Below are 19,072 nucleotides of genomic sequence, written 5' to 3'. Positions count from 1 at the left end.
CAATAATGTCCCCAACACCTTGCAGCTGCCCGCTGTCAGATGGGGCAGCTGGGAGGTAGCTTGCACAGGGGGGCGGCCACCGTCAATGTGGCCTGACACACCCCCCAACCACCGAAGACCGCGCCCCACTCACCGGCTCTCTCCTGCGATGTCACCGCTCTCCTTCGGTCTCGTGGGGATGGCGCATGCTTGGCTGCACCCGGGCTCTGTAGATCGGAGGTGCCACTCGCGGGGCTCTCTGCGAGCATGGGAGCCCCGCACCATACTCGCACCTGGCTTCACCCGGTCCCCCTCCTCGGGACCGGACCTCGGTTCGGCGTTCGCCTCCCCCCTCTCTTCCAGCTACGGGGGAAGGCGGACAGGGAGCTTGCGAGGCTCTGGGCAAGCCGCGCGCCTCAAGGCGCCGCCCACCACCAGACGGGACTTCTCTTTGCTTCCGGGTCGCCGCAGGCAGCGCGGCAGCCCAGGGTTTTCGGCGACGGCGGCGATACGGGGTGGGCTCCCGTCACGACGATGTCATAAGCGGGGTGGGCACCCGCCAACAGCACCGCAATGCGGGGTGGGCACCCGCTTGAGAAATAAGTCTTGAAGGCGGCAATAACGCGGGGTGGGCACCCGCTTGAGAAATAAGTCTTGAAGGCGGCAATAACGCGGGGTGGGCTCCCGCTATAAAAATAATTAAATAAGCGGGGTGGGCGCCCGCCAACGAGCACCACAATGCGGGGTGGGAACCCGCTATAACCCACGGGCAAAGCGGGGGAATCCCTACGTCGGGGTTCCCTCATAGATTATTGTAGAGCAGCATGAAGGCGCTTCTCAACAATAAAGGCATAGCGCTCCCCAGGCGCTTGAAGGCAAGTAAAGGTAAAGCGCTTCCCAAGCGCTTGAGGGCAAGTTCCAGGAAAAGTCTTCAGATGCAGGGGGGCAAAGACTGGGCCCAGGGGCCAGCTCACAGGGCCCTCCAGCAGGGAGGCAGTCCCCAGTGGTGGTCTCTCCTGGTGCCCAGCAGCAGCAGGCCCCCCTCAAGTTAGGATCAGAAGAGAGAACATTTTACATGGGGTCGCAGCCCCTTCTTATACACAGGTTTCCTTTGTCTCAAGGTGCAGGGAAGGGGCGAACCAGTTACAACTGGTTCCTGAGCACTTTGTTTTGCTCAGCCCCTCTCCCTATTCACAGAGCAGGCCAGGGTCATCAGTCCCACCACAGGGGGCGGAGCCAGCATTGTGTGGGGAAAGCCCAGCCCTATTCAGGTCCCAGGTGTACTCCTCCCACCCATCTGGCTGCTGATCTCCCCATTCACCACTGGGTGACTCCTCCTGACTCTGGGGATTCCCTAGCCCATCACATGACCTCAGCCAGCCAATTGCCAGACAAGGCACTTATCTCACACTGCACACAGAAATGCCAACTTCTAGAAGTGGCACTTCCACACTAGGTACATTGATGCCGCACACATCATAGCGCAGCATTTCATCACACGAGTCCGCACATACCAAACTCGCACCTGCACCCCCCACGCATCAGGAACTACCAGGGACACATACATTCCCCCATGCATTCCCATGGGAGGGCAGGCTAACCTCACTACACGCACGCACTTTACCCTGGGACACAGTGGTAAAGTGCGCAGAAGACAAAAATCACTAACACCAGGTCACAATAAAAAGCAAAAAGTTTAGGGGTGAACCTGCCAGAAGGGCCAAGTCCAACAGGAACCATGATCACTGCTGAATCAGATGAGAAGAGAATCACCAGGAATGTAGCGCACTTTCAGAAGTGCAGTCCTAAAGTTAAAGAACTACTCAATGGTCCTGTCACTGGAGAAACAAGCCATCGAGAGCGATTCCTGATGGAGGAGAACCTGACTGTCCAGATGCTCATATTCGTCCCTGTCGAATTATTAAGAGACCGAGTCGTCTGATTGAAGAACTGTAACTATGTGATATATTTTTGGGGTTATCTGTTGAATAGATTGAACTACCTCATTTGTTAAGAAAGGGGGAGATGTAATGTTGCATGCAAGCATTGAGCACTAGGACCTCCTCGGCTGAGGAGGCGGGTTGAGGGTGGGATAAGCGGGAGGCGGAGTCACGCCCAGGGAAAGGGCAGTCGAAAGCAGGATTCGGTTAAGGAAGGTCGCTGATAAATAAAGTCAAGAGCATCCTGGCCCTGCGTCTGTGTCCTCTGTGGCTAGGACACTACCGAGGGGCATGAGTCCTGAGAGGACAGACAGACCAAAGGCTGTACAGGGTATGCTGGGCTAGTCCTCCTCCTCCACTTCCTGCTTCTCCTTCTGAATAAGACTTCAGGGCTGTTAACTCTATAGCTCAAACAATGGCCCATGAGACACTCCCTATATTAACTCCCGGAAAAAACGTACATTTCTGTATTCAAAGATTTCTCTGGGGAAACAGGGGAGAAGTGTGTACTGATGCCAGTCTGCCCAAGATCTCCTGCGGAAGCTCCTTAGCTCTAACAATCCATATTTCTTCAAGCCCATTTCCAATAGAAGGTGCCCATTGTATAAATCTTTATATTCCTTGGCCAGTTTTTGAAGAAGGTAAAGTTGAAGGTCAGGAATCTTGCTCAAATACTATTAATCCCTCTTCCCTACCATCTCTAAGAAATGTGCTGCCCTTCTTCAAGGGAGGACTGCACAGATCCACTCTGTACCGTGACACCCAGGTGGGAGGATTTAGTGAAGCAGTGGTCGATCAGGGGAAGAAACAAAATGTGGTGATATCAGTGTAGTGTAAGCCTGCGGGTAAGCATGCAGCATTTAAAAAACTACTACAAAACAGATTAGAAGGCAGGAGCCACCCTTAATTCACAAAACCAAGTGCTGATAGAAACACAAACAATCATAGCAGGTTATTGGGACAGTAATCACAATACCGAAATCAATGTGTCAATTGCAGGGTCAAAGAATCAGTAGCCCGGCGCCTTCTTGCCTCCTGCACCAATAACTCAATGCTGCGTCGAACTGTGTTCATAGTATCCCTAGGGAGCTTGTTAGGAAATGATTAGTCCTCCTCAATTACTATTGCATCCCAAGCAGATTCTTTATTTGATTAAATTGAATTATTCCACTACTTCATTACAATCTCACAACATTACTATATGTACAGCCAACACGTGTTTCTAGGATTCTCCTCTTTATCAAGGCTGTAGTTCGACCTAAAAGATAAGATAGGTCTTGTGTAATCACCTATTATCTAGACAAACAAGAAGACAAAGAGAGCAACACTTTTCACAATTATCTCATACTTTGAGTCTATTTCGTGGTCCTAAAACCTTTGAAAATGCACCAAACCACTAGGTAGGGACTTTACTTACAAGAAACATGTGGACTCTTTCATTGATTTATAATTTGAATCAATCTAATGATGTTGTATGCAATTTGGGATACTGATATGAATAAAAAACAGGTAACTAATGGATTGTGCAATTCTGGAACTACACACCTGTGAGTCCACATGTTTCTTGTAAGAATTCTTACTCTATATTTTGATATATTTTTTATTTCATGGGTTATCGTAATCATGATATTAATTATTTTAATCAAATGAAATTCGATATAATTTGACTTTTTGGGAACAAGATATGAGTGCATCTTGAAAATTGGGAATTGTATCATTGTGATACTCTGTATTTCTGACCCTGACATGATTCCATTCCACTTATTCTCCCAACAATTAAAATCTGAGCTGTAGTCAGGGAATATTGAATCCAAAATATCGACGGGTCACAATATCATGACCACAATATCAAGGGACATACTATCGAAAGGTGAGTTTCCATCCATTTTCTATACCTAACTCTATATATACACTCCTGGGTGATATAAATATATTTTCAAGGTAAGTAAATATGAAGCTAAGATTAGTAAATCATTACCTCCCTCTGTGCACTTACCAGTTCGATGTTTTGTTCCTCGATATTGTGGTCACATATTGTGACACATCGATATTTGTAATTTGATATTCCCTACTAAAATCAAATCTGAGGGTCTGCTCTCTCCTGTTCCTTCTGAATTAAAAAAAAAAAAAAATTTGACAAGATGTGAAAGAGACGAGAATACATTTAGGCACAGGAAAGATGGCCTGAGATATTACCATAAAAATTTTTACTTTACACAAAAATTTAAATTAGCAAATAAACTGCAGAAAATGAGAACAACTAAAAAAAGGAAACGAGAATGAGGTCCTGGAGTAATGCGGGTGGTGAAAATGATTTGACTGAAGCTCATTAAAATCATTTAGCAGCAAGGATATGCAAAAAAGAAGCTAAGGGAATTTATGTGTTTTTGCCACCTTAAAATAAAAAAACTGAATTACTTTCCAAGACAGTAATCCCACACTGCAATAATATGAATTATACCTAGATATTTTACCAAGATATATAATAGCAGTTCAAAAACACATGTTGTGGTAGCTAGGTTTACTGCATAGGATGCAGATATCGTGAGACGAGTGGAATAACTGGAGGAGGGCACTTATCCAGAATAGATGCCTCAGCAGTTCAAAGCATCTATTGCAAAAGTTGTTTTTGCGGCTGAAGGTCATCAGCCGGAATCTTGGCAGGACTGACTCAAACGTTTATGATTCTAAGGTTGGTAAAGTCAGTAGGATAGAAGGCGAAAATAGCCATGTCTGCTACAAAATTAGTAATTTCCGGTACATTAAAAAAAAGAAAATTATATTAATAATAATATTACTACTACTACTAATAATACTTTTGAAGTTGACAAGCAAATTAAGTTACAGGGTAACAAGTGAAGAGTGAGGTATATGCTAAATCTTCGCCTGATACAACGATTTCAGATAAATGCCTGATGAAAATGTTCTGCAGATGCAAAGGTGCCGGGACATGAGATGTGTACATTGAACATGTGAACGCTCTGATTGGGATCAACACAGACATATTGAAATGATTCCCTCCTGATATTGTAAACATTGAGAGCTCTAAGTCTGTCATCATATAAATACTGATTTCTCTGTTATATGTATAATGAAAATAGTTTTTGGAAATATCGTCTTACATAAATATTGTGCCCTTATTATCGGTTACAAAGATTTCATCCTACTGGGTGTAGATGTTCTATTATTATTTCCAATGGGGCGACATTCTTTGTAAACAATATTCAGGACACACTATTTCCAGCCAATAATGTTCTGGTGCCATATTTTGTAGCTGTGGGTTTGTCTATAGTCATCTATTTAGTTTGGTTTATCACCAGTTGTAAAGCCAAGTTAGACTGCATTGACTGGTTTTATACCTGTACATACTTGTTTTTGCTAAAACACATCAATTATGCTTTCTCTTAGAATTTGAACTCCATGGGATTTCACAAAATAACCAAGAAGCACGACAAGCTGTTCGGGACGTACCGTGGATCTCAGTGGACAATGGTGCATGTGGACACCTCACCTTTCCATACAAGCAAGAAGAATGACCAGCTCATCCGCGACGTGGAGGTGAGGCAGCCTGGATGCAGCTGTAGGGGCAGGATGCTGGGGGATTCATGCCTAGAACACCTAAATGATAATGGACTATTCAAAAAGTTGGGTCCTTTTCCATTACTATACAATTTGCAATCAGCAATGCACAATGAAGAGAAGGCTCTCAAACAAGCTGTCAAAAGATATTTGAGTCAACGTGTGAATGTCTTTTGGTCAGGGCCATTTGTTGACTCACTTGATCTTGCTGGTTAAATTCCATTTAAATGACTATTGTCCACATTTACAATCCTTAGTATTTATGCCGCAAAAGTATTTGCTTTTAGGAAGACCATTGATAAGTTCCAATAGTTCTTGGTGTCAATAAAATGAAATTGAAAACATACGGCTTAGCCATGAAATAATTGCATTTCCTAGAAGAATTTTCAGTACTACCATGGCATGATCCAGTGAGTGGGATAATGCAGTTAATCTTGGAAAATACCTTGGAGACTTCTAGCTCCAATGTTATCACAAAACAGGGTGTAGGAATGCAGTAAATTGTTCCAGGTCATTTCAACTTACTAGAAAACCGCTATTGGGAAGGAACAATGGGAGAAACCAATATCAAAGGGAGATGAGATTTAACAAACATGAATTGTTTAAGGATTTTCAATGTTATTGGCAAAATAGGAAGATTGACTCCTTAAGGGAGGCTGTGTCACTTGCGCACCACTTTGGTGGGGGCCATGGCGTTTCCTGGTGAATGACCGCCCACCATATTTTCAGATTCCTGTGTGGATTTCACTGCCTGCAGCACTTCAGCCAGTGATGGGGATGCTTTGTCATCAGAGCAGTAGGCTGCTGAGCAGGTGCCATGTTTTTTTGGACATGCACAACATACATTCTTACTTTACTCAAACAAACTTTCAAAGCAGAGATGCCTTTAGTAAAACAAAAAAAGAAATGGCCCTGATGAACCCGGAGATTTTACTGCCTGGGAACACCATACCCATCAAGTTCGACCCAGATTGGGATAATCAGTGATTAGTGACAGTCACCTCACCCTCTATAAGTCTGGCTTACCGACACTGTGACCTTGCGACCCCGTGGCAGATGCACTGTTATATCAAGATTTGCCGCTTCCCGGGTCCCTTGGCACTCCACCAATAGAAACTTTGCTGTTCTCTCACCTCTAGATTGGGTGGGTGAACCGCAAGGTTGGTGGACTGATCATCAGCCATTTTTTGCAGATGCCCCACATCCACCAACCTGTAAAAGATGCTCTAGAAGTGAAAGGTCTGTCAGATCTTCATTGGTCGTTACCTTCTTCCAGGTCCAGCAAGTACTCGGCTGTACACCACGCACCCAGGCTTGTCCATGGACACCACTGGCTTTCCATGCAGTCTTGAAATCCTTTAGGTGCTGAACAAGGATTAAGGCCAAAGGGCCATACCGGCATATGTTCCTTCTACACACTTCCTTCTTTCACCATCACTCATCTTCAGAATGGCCTTGTTGCAACCCTAGGAACAGGTGTTCAAGCAGAGCTGCTGCAGAACCATACTCAGTCAATCTCAGAAGATGGGAGCTGACCTCAGTCACAGCAGTTCTAAATCCTTCATGGTGTTTCTAAAGTTTTTCTTCTTCAGCCAGAACCTCCCTCACAATCGCCACAGAACCATCAGTGTCTCTCTAATACCTTTCCATGTCCATTTTGCCTGCCGTATTCTTATTTTCTCTCTCTCCGACTGTCTCCGAGTATTCTTCATTTTTAACCTAAGTTTCTATATCTCTATGGGCCAGAGACGGGAACCAGTGGTTTCAGGTGATTTTTATTCTGTAATTGTATGGGTCCCTCTTTTTGGCAGCCGAAGATCATTAAGAGCCATGAAATGTGGGCTCTCCAGTTAGTTTTTTGTTCTGCTTGCATGGATGTTATCTTATGATTATTTGTAAAGAGCCATGTCTTCAGTGCTTTTGCAGAACTCAAGGACTGAGAAGGCAGTTCTGATGTGCAGGGGGATGTCGTTCCAGGCTTTGGGGGCGAGTTAAGAGAAAGCACGACTGCCGACTCAGGCTCTGCGGATGTGTGTTATCAGGAGGCCAACCAAGTGGCTTTCTTTTTTTTATGACAAACTGTTATGTTATAGTCAGTGCTTGAAATGGAAAAATAGAAGTGCATGTACTCGAGTACCTGCTTGTTTCTGAGAAGTGCAGGTACTTTCCAATTAAAAGTATTATGTCTGTCATGAGAAGTGTTGGTACTCTCTCTCTTAAAATAAAAAAGTGCTGGTACTCCATACCGGACAGGACCGGCACATTTAAAACACTGGTTATAGTGATTAGCATTGCGCTCCAATCACCCGAGAGGGTATTCAGGCACTTCGGCAGGTGTGTAGGTTTGTGGTAACCAATGTACTTGTACAAAGAGTCAGGTATTCAGCTTCTTGCAGAACTCAAGAAGTGAGGCGGAGGAGGCTCTGATGTGTTGAGGGAGGTAATTGCATGTCTTAGGTGCGATGAAGGAGAATGAGTGGCCTCCACTTTTGCGGATGCAGGGAATGTGTGCAAGTGAAAGTGAGGCAGAGCGTAGATGTCTGGTGGGTTGGTGAAAGTGTGTGCGGCTGTTCAGGGATTCTGGTCCTGTTTTGTGTAGGGCGTTGTATGTGTGTGAGAAGTTCGAATTGGCTCCGATTGTGAATGGGGAGCTAGTGAAGCCTCCTGAGGTACGGTGTGATGCAAGTGCGGCTCGAGAGGTCGAGTGTGAGTCTTGCACCATTGCTCTGGTGAAAAGGATTGGCGTTCTGAAGTATCTGTAGCTGATACCGTTGTACCATGTAAAGGGAACGTGGAGGGGATGTCTAGGTGAACGCTCCCAGTTGTCGGGCAGGTCAGCCTCTCTGTTAGATTAAAAAGGGGTATGCAAACAAGGAAGAGGGTCAGAGCATAAAGATCCAGCACCAGATGTTTGTTAAGTGTAACAGCGTCTAAATCCTTTCAATCACCTTGGTGCATTTGGTCTGGGATGTGACACACATATACCCCAATTAGGTGGTTGGCAAACCACCACTAACAAAGGCACAAAATTGACCCTGCACCCGAGAAACACAAGTAATCTGTCTTGTAACAGCAATGGTGCATCATATTTCAAAGATAAAACAATATATAAAACAAATAGCTTCCCAATGAAAAGACCAAACCGTGATATTTCTGATTATAGAAAACAAATTATTTTAATCTGCAAAGGGCATGTGGCGTATCTGAAGTCAGTGTTGTCCAAAAAATATTTTGGAACCGGACACCCGTATACAGGTGGAGGGATCCACTTATTCCCAAAACTTTAAATCAAAATGATGGGCTACATGACGACTTGTTGACGCTGTCTGTCCATATAAGTACAACACTGACTTCAGATACGCCACATGCCCTTTGCGGATTAAAATAATTTGTCAAAACTGTCAAGACAATAAACGACATCAATTAAAAGAATGTGTTTGAGCCCTGAAGAAGTCCCAAGAGGGATGAAACGCGTTGGCGTGCAATTTTGTCGTGTCTCCTAAGAATAACATTTTTGGGGAATAAAAAGGACTGCGCTTTCTACAATCAAAAATATCACTGTTTGGTCTTTTCATTGGGAAGCTATTTGTTTTATATTTTGTTTTATCTTTGAAATATGATGCAACATTACTGTTACAAGACAGATTACTTGTGTTTCTCGGGTGCAGGGTCAATTTTGTGCCTAGATTAAAAATGGATATCTGCACCAATTTTTATCCGTTGTAAGAAATGTTAGGGGCATATTCACAAGAACGTGTGATAACTACCGCAAGAGTAGCTTAGCGCAACTCTCTACATCGCAGCCCATCGCGGGAAAATAACCCTGTGTTAACGTGGAATTCACAACAAGGCGGTACCATGCAATAGTCTGCCGAAATCGCAGACAATGTCTGCAATACAACTAGCTCGATGGAGATAAAAACACAAACCACAACACCACAACACCAAAACACCTGCGATGTGCCAAAGTGCGATGAGGAAATAAGCAATAAGCAGCGCCAGGCCTGCAACACACACCTGGCCGGCAGGAAAAATCTCCATAAAAGTAGAAAAAAACACCCAAACACAAACTGACCAACATCCAAGCACCATGGAGGCAGCCGGAGAAGGCGCAGAGGACGAGCGCAACCCCACAAGCACCCCGGACGACCAGCCCGGGACCTCGGGGACAGGGAAGGGCAAGGACAAGAAGAAGAGGAAGACGAAGTTCAGTCTGCAAGCGAACAGGATCATAGTCACGGAGGTGATGGAACACCATCAACAACTGTTTGTCACCTCCAACTTGTCATTGGGCACCAAAACTGGAATAAGGCGGGACATCGTGAACAAGGTGAATGCCGTCGGAGAGCACAAGAGGACATTAGATGAGGGCAAGAAGCAATGGAATGACATCAAGCGGAAGACCAAGGAGAAACTCTCAGCCAATCAGAAGGCAGCAATGCAGACTGGAGGTGGGGGCCCAGCGCCACAGCTCGAGCTGGATGACATGGAGGAGCTGGTGTCAACAGTCATCAGTGTGGATACTGTGGCCGGAGTCTGGGGACCGAACACTACTCGACAGGACACAACACAACCGCAACAGGGTGAATGACCACCAGGTACTGGGGGGACGGATGTAGATGGCCACAATGGCACACATGCACAATCAAGCAGAGGACAGTGCACACCCTCAATGACTCTGGGTCATCGCCCAGATCCACAGACGGTCACAATGTACAATGCCATGCTGTCTGAATGTCAACATGTACCATGCGGCTACATACATGTGGACACATTTGCAATACACCATCTCCCCTTCACATTGCAGGGCCACCGTCAACACCCCCTGCAGAGCAGTCCCAGCCACTCTTCACTGATAACAAGGAGGACAACCCCAGCATCGACACCCAAGCCCTCCTAGACTTCATTGTCATCATCTGCGACTCACCTCCAGGATCAGGGCTGACCAGCTGCATCGGAGAGACCCCACCCACCACACAAACCACCCAGCAGGAGGCACCCACAGCCCACCAGTCTCCCAAGACCCCCAGGAACAACACATGGCCTTCCAACGCCGTGTGCTGGAGACCTAGACGGAGACAGCTGAGCAGGTGCGGGTAGGGTTCGACCTCATGGCTATCAAACTGGACGCCATCCATGGGTGTCTAGACCCACTCCATGGACCCCAACGAGCCCTGACTGAGATCGCTGGAGTCCTGACACGGAGAGAAGAACACCTGTCAGCTCAGAGGGGCTCCAGCGATTGCAGCCGTGAGCTGGCACACATGCGGAGGCTCATGGCGGACATGGTACAGATGGAGGTAGCAAGGATGGCAGCCACCGCTGTACATCAGCGATATGTAGCTGGGATCTACCTTGCCCTGCAGATCATCATCATAGCATTGCTGCCACAAGGCGTGGCGCTGATGAATGCTGCTGACCCCACACCATCCACATCTCCGCCCCCTGGTGTGTCAGTGCCCCACAGTGCGGCAGGCGTATCCACTCTGGATCCTGATATGTCACTGCCACACAGTGCGCCCGACAACCCTCCACCGGCCCCTGATGTGTCAGTGGCACACAGTGCCCCAGCCGGTACTGCAACACCCACAGGTGGGGCAGAGCACACATCCGGGGACGAGGACGTGGATGGGTTTGTGATCAGGAGGCACCAGCATTCATTTCTGTCACCTGGCCTGTTCCAGCTTGGTGTCGCACATGGCCCCATGACCTACCACTGACCCACGATACACTCCGATGCACTCACCTTGGATAGCGGCATGGACTGCCATATCCTGTATGATGACCCATGACACGGCTACCAGACTGCGGACTGTACCCTACCTTTTCCGCAGTACTTGTCATCCCTGGATGGACTCTGGCTGGCCCTCCACGGGTCCATATTGTGCAGTGTGCTCGGCATTGCCCTATACCTCTCCAGCTGCAGGACTGCACTGGATGTGCAATAAACATCCAGTGACGCACTGCTGTGTTTTGTCGTTCATCATCCATGTATGAATGTGTGGGTGAATGTAGGGACAGTGATGTCACTTGTGTCAATGATGCTCATCCTGTGGGATGCCAGTCAGAGGGGGCTACATTGCATATTGTGTACCGGGTCCCGCCAACACTACAACAAGGACACATGCATCAGTCACTTTCATGTCCAGACATGGACTGCACCATGCCCAGATCCCACGAGTCATTCTTGCAAGCCCTGCGCTGGTCCGGCGTACGGCAGGCCAGACCGCTCTTCTTATGCTCCGAGGGGGTCCTCATTACTACCCATCGCAGGTGTACTCCCTGGTGGTGTGCAGGTCACTGGTCTAGTTGTCAGCATGTCACAGCCACTCCCTGAGGGCAGGTTTGCACTCACACCACACCCATCCGGCACCGGCGTCACAGGCCATGTGACTCCGCCAACATAAGGGGCCGACGACGTCACATTCCCCTCTGCCGGTGGTGACTGGATGACGGACGCGCCACGGTTCTCAATCATAAAGGGCCCATGAGTTGTTGCGCACAGGGTTAGTGGCACCCGAGGCCTTGCTGCCGTCACGGGCCTGCCGCCACGTGGCGCTGACTGGGGTTGCACAGGGTTAGTGGCACCTGGAGCATTGAGGCCGGCACAGGCACCCAGCCACGGGACAGTCACTTTGGGTGCACTAAGTTAGGGGCACCTTGAGCTGCTGACCGGGTGTGCAGCCTGCGATGATGCCCCGACCCGGCGGTTCAGACAGCTCAGGTTTTGTGTGCCCTGCTGGACTGCAGTGTAGGCCAGAGCCAGCAGCCAGTGCGGCCTACCGCCACGTGGTGTCGCTTCCAGGATCACAGAGTTGGTGGCCTGCAGGGGCACGTGGTGGGACCTCCTGTCTGCATGCCGGTGGCGGACGGTGAGCGGTGCGGCCTGTGTGTGCATGGGCGGGCATGCTCCGATGGGCGGCGGGAGGGGTTGGGGTGCCTCTGTCTGGGTGTGCATGGGCCGGCAGGCGATGTTGTCTTGTGCAATTGTGGGTACTGCGCCAAACATGTATCTGGACTCTGTTTCAGATGACAGGTCTGTCTCAGATTTGTGACCTAATGGACTGCACTACATGCCGCCAAGTGGTTGGAGACACACTGGTGGCAGCAGGTGAGTAGTGTGGCCTGGGTGCGCAGGGGCGGCACTCTCTCTCTCTCTCCCCCTCTCTTCTTCTCTCTCTCTCTCCCCCTCTCTTCTTCTTCTTCTCTCTCTCCCCCTCTCTTCTTCTCTCTCTCTCTCCCCCTCTCTTCTTCTTCTTCTCTCTCTCCCCCTCTCTTCTTCTTCTCTCTCTCTCTCCCCCTCTCTTCCTCTTTCTTTCTCTCTCCCCATCTCTTCTTCTCTCTCTCCCCCTCTCTTCTTCTTCTCTCTCTCTCTCTCTCTCTCTCTCTCTCTCTCCCTCTCTTTCTCTCACTCTCCTTCGCTCTCTCTCTGGCCTTTGATGTGCGCAGGACACACCTTCTCATCATGATTTCTGTCTTGCAGGCTGTGACCTACGGATTGTCCCGAGGGGAGCCGCAATGTGTCTTCATTACATTTCAGTGTTCATTTTAATAAAGTTTGATTTGTTGCTTCGGAAATGAATGTGTGATGCTCATTTTTGTGACGACACATGCATGTCACCAGTTGTGATTCTGCAACATCATGCGGATAATTTTGTACGTGATTGGGTGTAGCTGATGTGGCATGTCTTTGGTCGGGGGGGTGCCGGGGAGGAGGTGTCCTGGGGGTAGTTGCGGCGGGTGTTGTTTCCCTTTCGGCCCTCTGGGCTGCATGTTCAGTTGCCCGGGTGCCTCTGTTGGTCTTCAGGTGTGGCTGTGGGCTGGTCTCCCTTTTGTGGTGCAGGCTGTGGTCTGACTTAGGACCAGGTCAGAGCAGGTGTTATTTTCCTGCTGCTAACGCGCCTTATCGCCTGTTTCTTGTTCTTATCGCAGTTCTGTCTGGTCGTTGTGAATGTTGTGGAGTGGTGTTGTTGCGGCTTTGGGCAGGGGACCGCCTACTCTGCATCTCATTAGCGATAGTTGTGAGGGTCTTCTGTGGCGATGTTTTTTGCTGCTGCTATCGCAGGTAAACTGGTGCTGTGGGCTGTTAACACCAGCTTGTGATTGGGGCGATAAGTTTATCGCAACTTTGACTGCGATAAAGTGCCGTTAAGTCGGCGATAGTTCCTTGTGAATATGCCCCTTAATTTGTTCACCATGGAAAAAGTGACCACTTAGCAGCAGTCTTTCTTTGTGAAGTTGTTGGTTATTGGGGATTCTAAAACTGCAATGTGGGGCTTTCAGGAAATGTAAATCCGACAGCTATATACTACCAAAACTAGACAAACAAATGATGCATGCGTGCGCTCCAGTCCAGGGTGCGCCTCAAGTCAGGGAAGAACATTCAGGGAACTTCGCTCAGTGTGGCACTAGTCTGGCTGCCAATGGATGGCACGGGCGGCATGCTTCAGAGGCGGCCCATATTTCATGTTTCTACAGAAACCCATCCGAGGTCATTTGTCATTCAGAGACGCTGTTCCTTTTCGGGACGGGACAAAACATATTTGGCATCGTTTGGTTCCTCTCGCCGCTGCGGGATGCGGATCATGTCTGCTCGGTAATTGATGCCGCCACTCATCAAATTGATTTCCATTGAAATGAATCCTGCCTTCCCTCCCCGCCGCAGTGATGTCAGTGGCAGCCCGGGCTGAGCCTCGCGCAGACGTGTAATCAAAGGACGAGATGCAGATCGCTTTGCGTTACTTTTCACTGAATCAAATTGAAGCTGAATTGCAGACGCTTTAAAAGGCACATCCCGCCCTTATTTTTTTTCCCTCTCCAGCGGGCGGTGGGAGCCCAGGCAAGGCGATCGCATCACCCCCAGCATTAATCTGCCTTTTAGCAAACAGCACGACTCAAGATTCTCTGCGCTCCTATGCGTCAGCTGCTCTGATTTCAATTTCCAAACTGAAGCAAAAAAACACATTTTTGCTCAGAATGTGAATGCTGCAGCAGTCTGCCAGGGCCTGCCTTACTGCGGCGATTAACATGTATCCAGGTCAGTTTAGACTCTTTCTTCTCCGGAATTTGCACATCAAAAGTGTTCTCCTTGGGCAGGGAAGCAAGTTTCACCGCAGAGCATTGTGTGAATTAACTAAGGAGAATTAGCACTCTCCTGTGTTAAAAATAGCCGAGCAGAAGTGGTGTGTCTGGTGCAGTGAAACCTGCCCCTCCCACAGACAAGCCTCTTAGGGATATGAGTGAGGGGGAGGGCAGAAGGGGGAGGGGGGCTAATGTTAAATCAGAACATGTGATAACTCGGAAGCAAGGACTCCTCCAATATATGTGTGCAACCAATCAACTTAAATATTGTTGAAATGATTGTGTGAGGCATATTTAGCATTTAGCTGACAAAACTGAAAAGAATGTTAGAAAACAAATTATTGTGAAGTAAATGTGTGTAGGTGCTGAGAGGTCACAAAACACCATAGGGCCTTACAGCACACTCTCAGGGCTCCCAGCGCATAATCAGAGGAACACCCACTTGACATGCGTACATCATGTGCCAGATTTTTTTTAAAAATGCATGTGACGCAGCGCAGCACCCAAAGAGTCTGCGTTGCGTGGCAGGGAGGGAGCAGGAAAGTTCCAGATCTACAGAAATATGGCTCTCTCCACCTCTCTCCCTAGCGCCAGCGCTGATTTCAGCTGCCGAGTGCCACGCACAGACCCTAGCACCATAGTGCTAGGGTCTGTGCGTGAGCAGCCCTGGGCGTAGTGAGGCTACGTGAAGCATCACGGAGTGGGTGCAAATCTACGCCCACCGGCACACTTCGCGTAGCCCCACTACGCGCCACCCGCCTCCCTTCTGCCCTCATTTTACAATTACTTATAAACAATACATAAAGAAAATTACTTACCTGAGCTGCCACGTCGCGCATGCGCATTCGTGAGGAAGAAGCTATACAGGAAGCAGTAAGATGGAGCCCCGTGACGCGGCAGCTCAGGTAAGTAATTTTCTTTATGTAATGTTTATAAGTAATTGTAAAATGAGGGCGGGAGGGAGGCGGGCGGTGGGCAACTCTGCTCCGCCGCGGGGTGTGCGTAGTCTGCCCCTGCTACGCCTACTTTGCGAAGCGCGAAGTGGGCAGTACTACGCACACTCCGCGGGCGGAGCGGAGCATTGCGCCAAACCCTTATGCGTGAGTCTAGCATAGGCTTTGAAGAGGAAGGGCACCCTTCCTGTACAAATTACCATGCCTGGACAAGTTTAAAAGTGTTTCCCACTTTGTATGTGTGCTGCACAGTGCAGCACACATACAAAGATGGAAAAGAAACAAAACAATTTTTTTAAATCCTCCTGATAGCGCCTTGTTTGAAGTGGTGTTAACTTTTGGCGCTAAACCCTGTCTACAATTCTTTGTAGATAGGATTGTGCGTCAAAAAGGATGGGTGGTTGCATGGGAACACCCATGTACCACCCTTGTAACGCTCCCATGGCGCTAAATAACTCAAAGCAGTGCTTTGCACTACTTTTAGGGTACTTACCAGTGAAAAAACAGTTTTGCGCTAGAAACTAAATTCCCTCAAAAACATTTTGTGCTGGTTAGCATCACTTTTGGGATGCTAATTCAGCGCAAAATGTTTGAAAATCTACCCTCTATACATTAACTAATGTAATGCTCCGTTACTGGTTCATTCATCACAATCTTTGCTCAAACTCACAACGAGTTCTTTAGCAACATGGGTCAAATGCTCAAAATTTCTATTTGCAAAAAGTGGTTGCAAATTGTGCACCAACTCTGTACTAATAGGTTAGTTCACAAACTTCCTGTTTGGACTGAGTCGCAATATTACCTACAGCATTATTATTAATGAGGTAGGTTGAAAATAGCGACTCACTGTGTTTGGTGGCTGTAATAGATTGGATTATTAGCTTTGCAGGATGTGAGTCCTGTGGAAGTAACAGGTCCACAATTGTCCCTGTGCTGTAAACCAAGTTCCCCATTGTAGCACCTGACTCTCTCAGGGTAGCAAAGCAGAGCCGTCTAAGGCCTACTCAGAAGAGGTGGTGTGGGCTAGAAACCTCAACAACACTGAATAAATTATTGTCCAGTCAGTACTTTTTCTTTGAAAAGGAAAATTACATTTAATACCTGCACACTACTAGATATTACACTTTAAATTACAAATATATATGTGTGGTAGATGAAAATTCCTTTAATGAAACTCTTATATCACATTTCACGCCCAAGAAGGACAGCACCACTGGCCCTGGAGAGACTCATTTGGTCCTTGTATCAGCTACAGTCAAAGTCCTTCGTCCCTCTTTGCAGGGCATAAAGTTGTTTCTCCTTTCAACTTTCCACGGTTCTGCTGTTGTCACCTTTCAGGTCCAGGGTCTTCCTCACTCTCTTGCCCTTATGCAGGGTTTATAAGTGTGGATGGTATAAATTCGAGATGCCGAGCACCCCTGTCGAATCCTAGGATGTCACATCATTCCTCCACCCCTGTCCCAACCCTCCCGTACAGCATCCTGCAACAATCCAAAATATCGCTGTCAATTTGTCTCGGAGCAGCTGAAATCATTCTCATGTCCCTTCCCACCCAAACTTTAACAGGGAGCCCCCTATAGTGCTGGTTCCAGATGTTGGGCTTCCTCCTTTGTTCAGTGGGCCTGGGCTGACCCACCCAGGTGCAGAGTGACAGCTGATTATCAGATGCAGATTCTCCTCTCCACCCCTTCCTTATCAGGAACTAGACCAACCACTAATAATTACCCTTTAGTGTGGGGAAGCCTGGGTTACCTCTGCTTGGCAGCCGGCTAATTAAGTGGCCCAGCAGATGAGACAAAGGGCTGGAGTCCGATTCTCGACTGAGCTAGAGAAATATGACAATTCTTGACGATTCATCAGATAAATGTGCATGTTACTGGAACTTGAAAAATTAAGTGCAGCATACATTGTTTACTCCAGTTTGACATGATTCTGGACTGTGTGGAGTGAAACGGCACTTTAAGGCAGAATTCACCTATATGCATAATACTGTGAAAGCACTACAGATTTTGCAGTAATCCCTGCTAACAAATTGTGAGAAAGTCATGCTTTTTGCCCTATTCACCCCCATTTTCTTGACTGATACTTGTGGTAACTGACTCTGATTGCGCCCTTGGCTCTGCTAACCAGATCCAGGACCAGTGCTCTGTGTAAACCTACCTGTAAGCCCTAGTATATGGTAGGGCATGTAGGTTTAGAGGTCCAAAAGATTTAATGCACATAAGAGTGCACTTATGTGTTGCCTGATGTCATTTTAAAGGCAGCCCTGCTTTGCAAGCTGATTTTAAAATTAAATTATATGCAAATTCGACGTGGGAATTAAAGGTACTTTATACGTTCTAAACTACCTTATTTTTGCATATACATCTCCCCTAATGTCTCCCCTAGGGTTCCCATGGGTAGGGTGCCTTGCAACTATAAGCAGGAACATTTCAAAAGATGTTTTAGTTTCCCTGATGAGGGAAAACCTGACAAGCTCATTTTCCCCCATCGTAGCACATTGGCTCCATTGTCTATCATGGGAATACTTTAATGAAGTATAATTATTTACAGAGGTGAGCTAAAAGTATTAAAAAGATAGAATAAATCCAACAAGTTGTCGAAGTTAGATTTAGTATAACCATCACATAAAATAAGTTATAGAACTTGCTTTTCTGATTAACCAAAATCCAACCTTCCAGCAGCCTTTCTTGATTGGCCAGCCTTTGGCACGCTGAGCCAAACTGCTCTGATGAGGTGTGCAGGGGCCTGCAGAGAGACAAAGGACATTTGGTGGGAGGAGATCTGCAGCTGCAGAGCAATAGGTAGGATGGGGTTGGAGTAGACAAATTGGTCTTCAAAGAGGGAATGACGGTTAGGGCAGGACACAGGCTCAACCCCACAACCTGCACCCCCAGCCAGGCAGGAGCCCCAATAATTGAATTAGCAGAGGGGCTGGAAGGGGAGTGTTACAGAAACTTAGCCACGTCGGTGGGTTGGCTTAGCCAGATCTTAACCTCCAGGAGAGAGTTTCTCCATTTTGGATTTTAAATGAACTGTGCTTTCTGGGACAAGAATATTACACACTTTGGAGGAAGTTGTCATACTTCTGGGTGGCACCCTGTCCCCCATTGGTCAGGCCCCTCTTCTTGTTTCACAAGAATATTGGATAAATATTGGAGAGCTGCCAGCTACTCGGATTCCAGCCTAAAACTGCAAGAAGAAGAAGGACTGCCCTGCTGGAATCCTGGCTTGCAACAAGAGGACTGCACTCTGAATGAATGCACTTTGCGACTACAGCTTTAAGGACTTTGCCTTGCTTTGAAAAGTGAAGGAGTGGACTCCCTGAAAGCAACAGGTTAAAAGAGCTCCACCAGCATCATCTCCACTAAGAAGAAACAAGCTGACCACCTTCAGCTGGAATCAAAGTATTTGGCCAGGTGCACTGTGGGACACAGAGTCACAACATCTCAAGGAGCAACTCAGAGCTTCTGGAACCTTGGATTGTTGTTGTGACTCATTAGGAACCCCAAAATGACCTTCTGGAAAAATATACAGAAG

General features: G+C 47.5%; 1 protein-coding gene across 1 annotated transcript in view; it reads left to right on the top strand.

Moving 5' to 3' along the window:
- Positions 1–19,072, top strand: part of LOC146868713 (solute carrier family 53 member 1-like) — a 401,652-nt gene that overhangs the window by 209,427 nt on the left and 173,153 nt on the right. Inside the window, exon 6 of the mRNA XM_085624148.1 lies at positions 5,328–5,477. Coding sequence (XP_085480274.1) covers positions 5,328–5,477 — 150 coding nt within the window. The remainder of the gene's footprint in view (positions 1–5,327; positions 5,478–19,072) is intronic.

This window comes from Triturus cristatus, chromosome 1_2 (genome assembly GCF_964204655.1).
Source record: "Triturus cristatus chromosome 1_2, aTriCri1.1, whole genome shotgun sequence".
Lineage (NCBI taxonomy): Eukaryota > Metazoa > Chordata > Amphibia > Caudata > Salamandridae > Triturus > Triturus cristatus.
The sequence above is the reverse complement of the archived record's forward strand: the minus strand, read 5'-3'. Positions and strand labels throughout refer to the sequence as shown.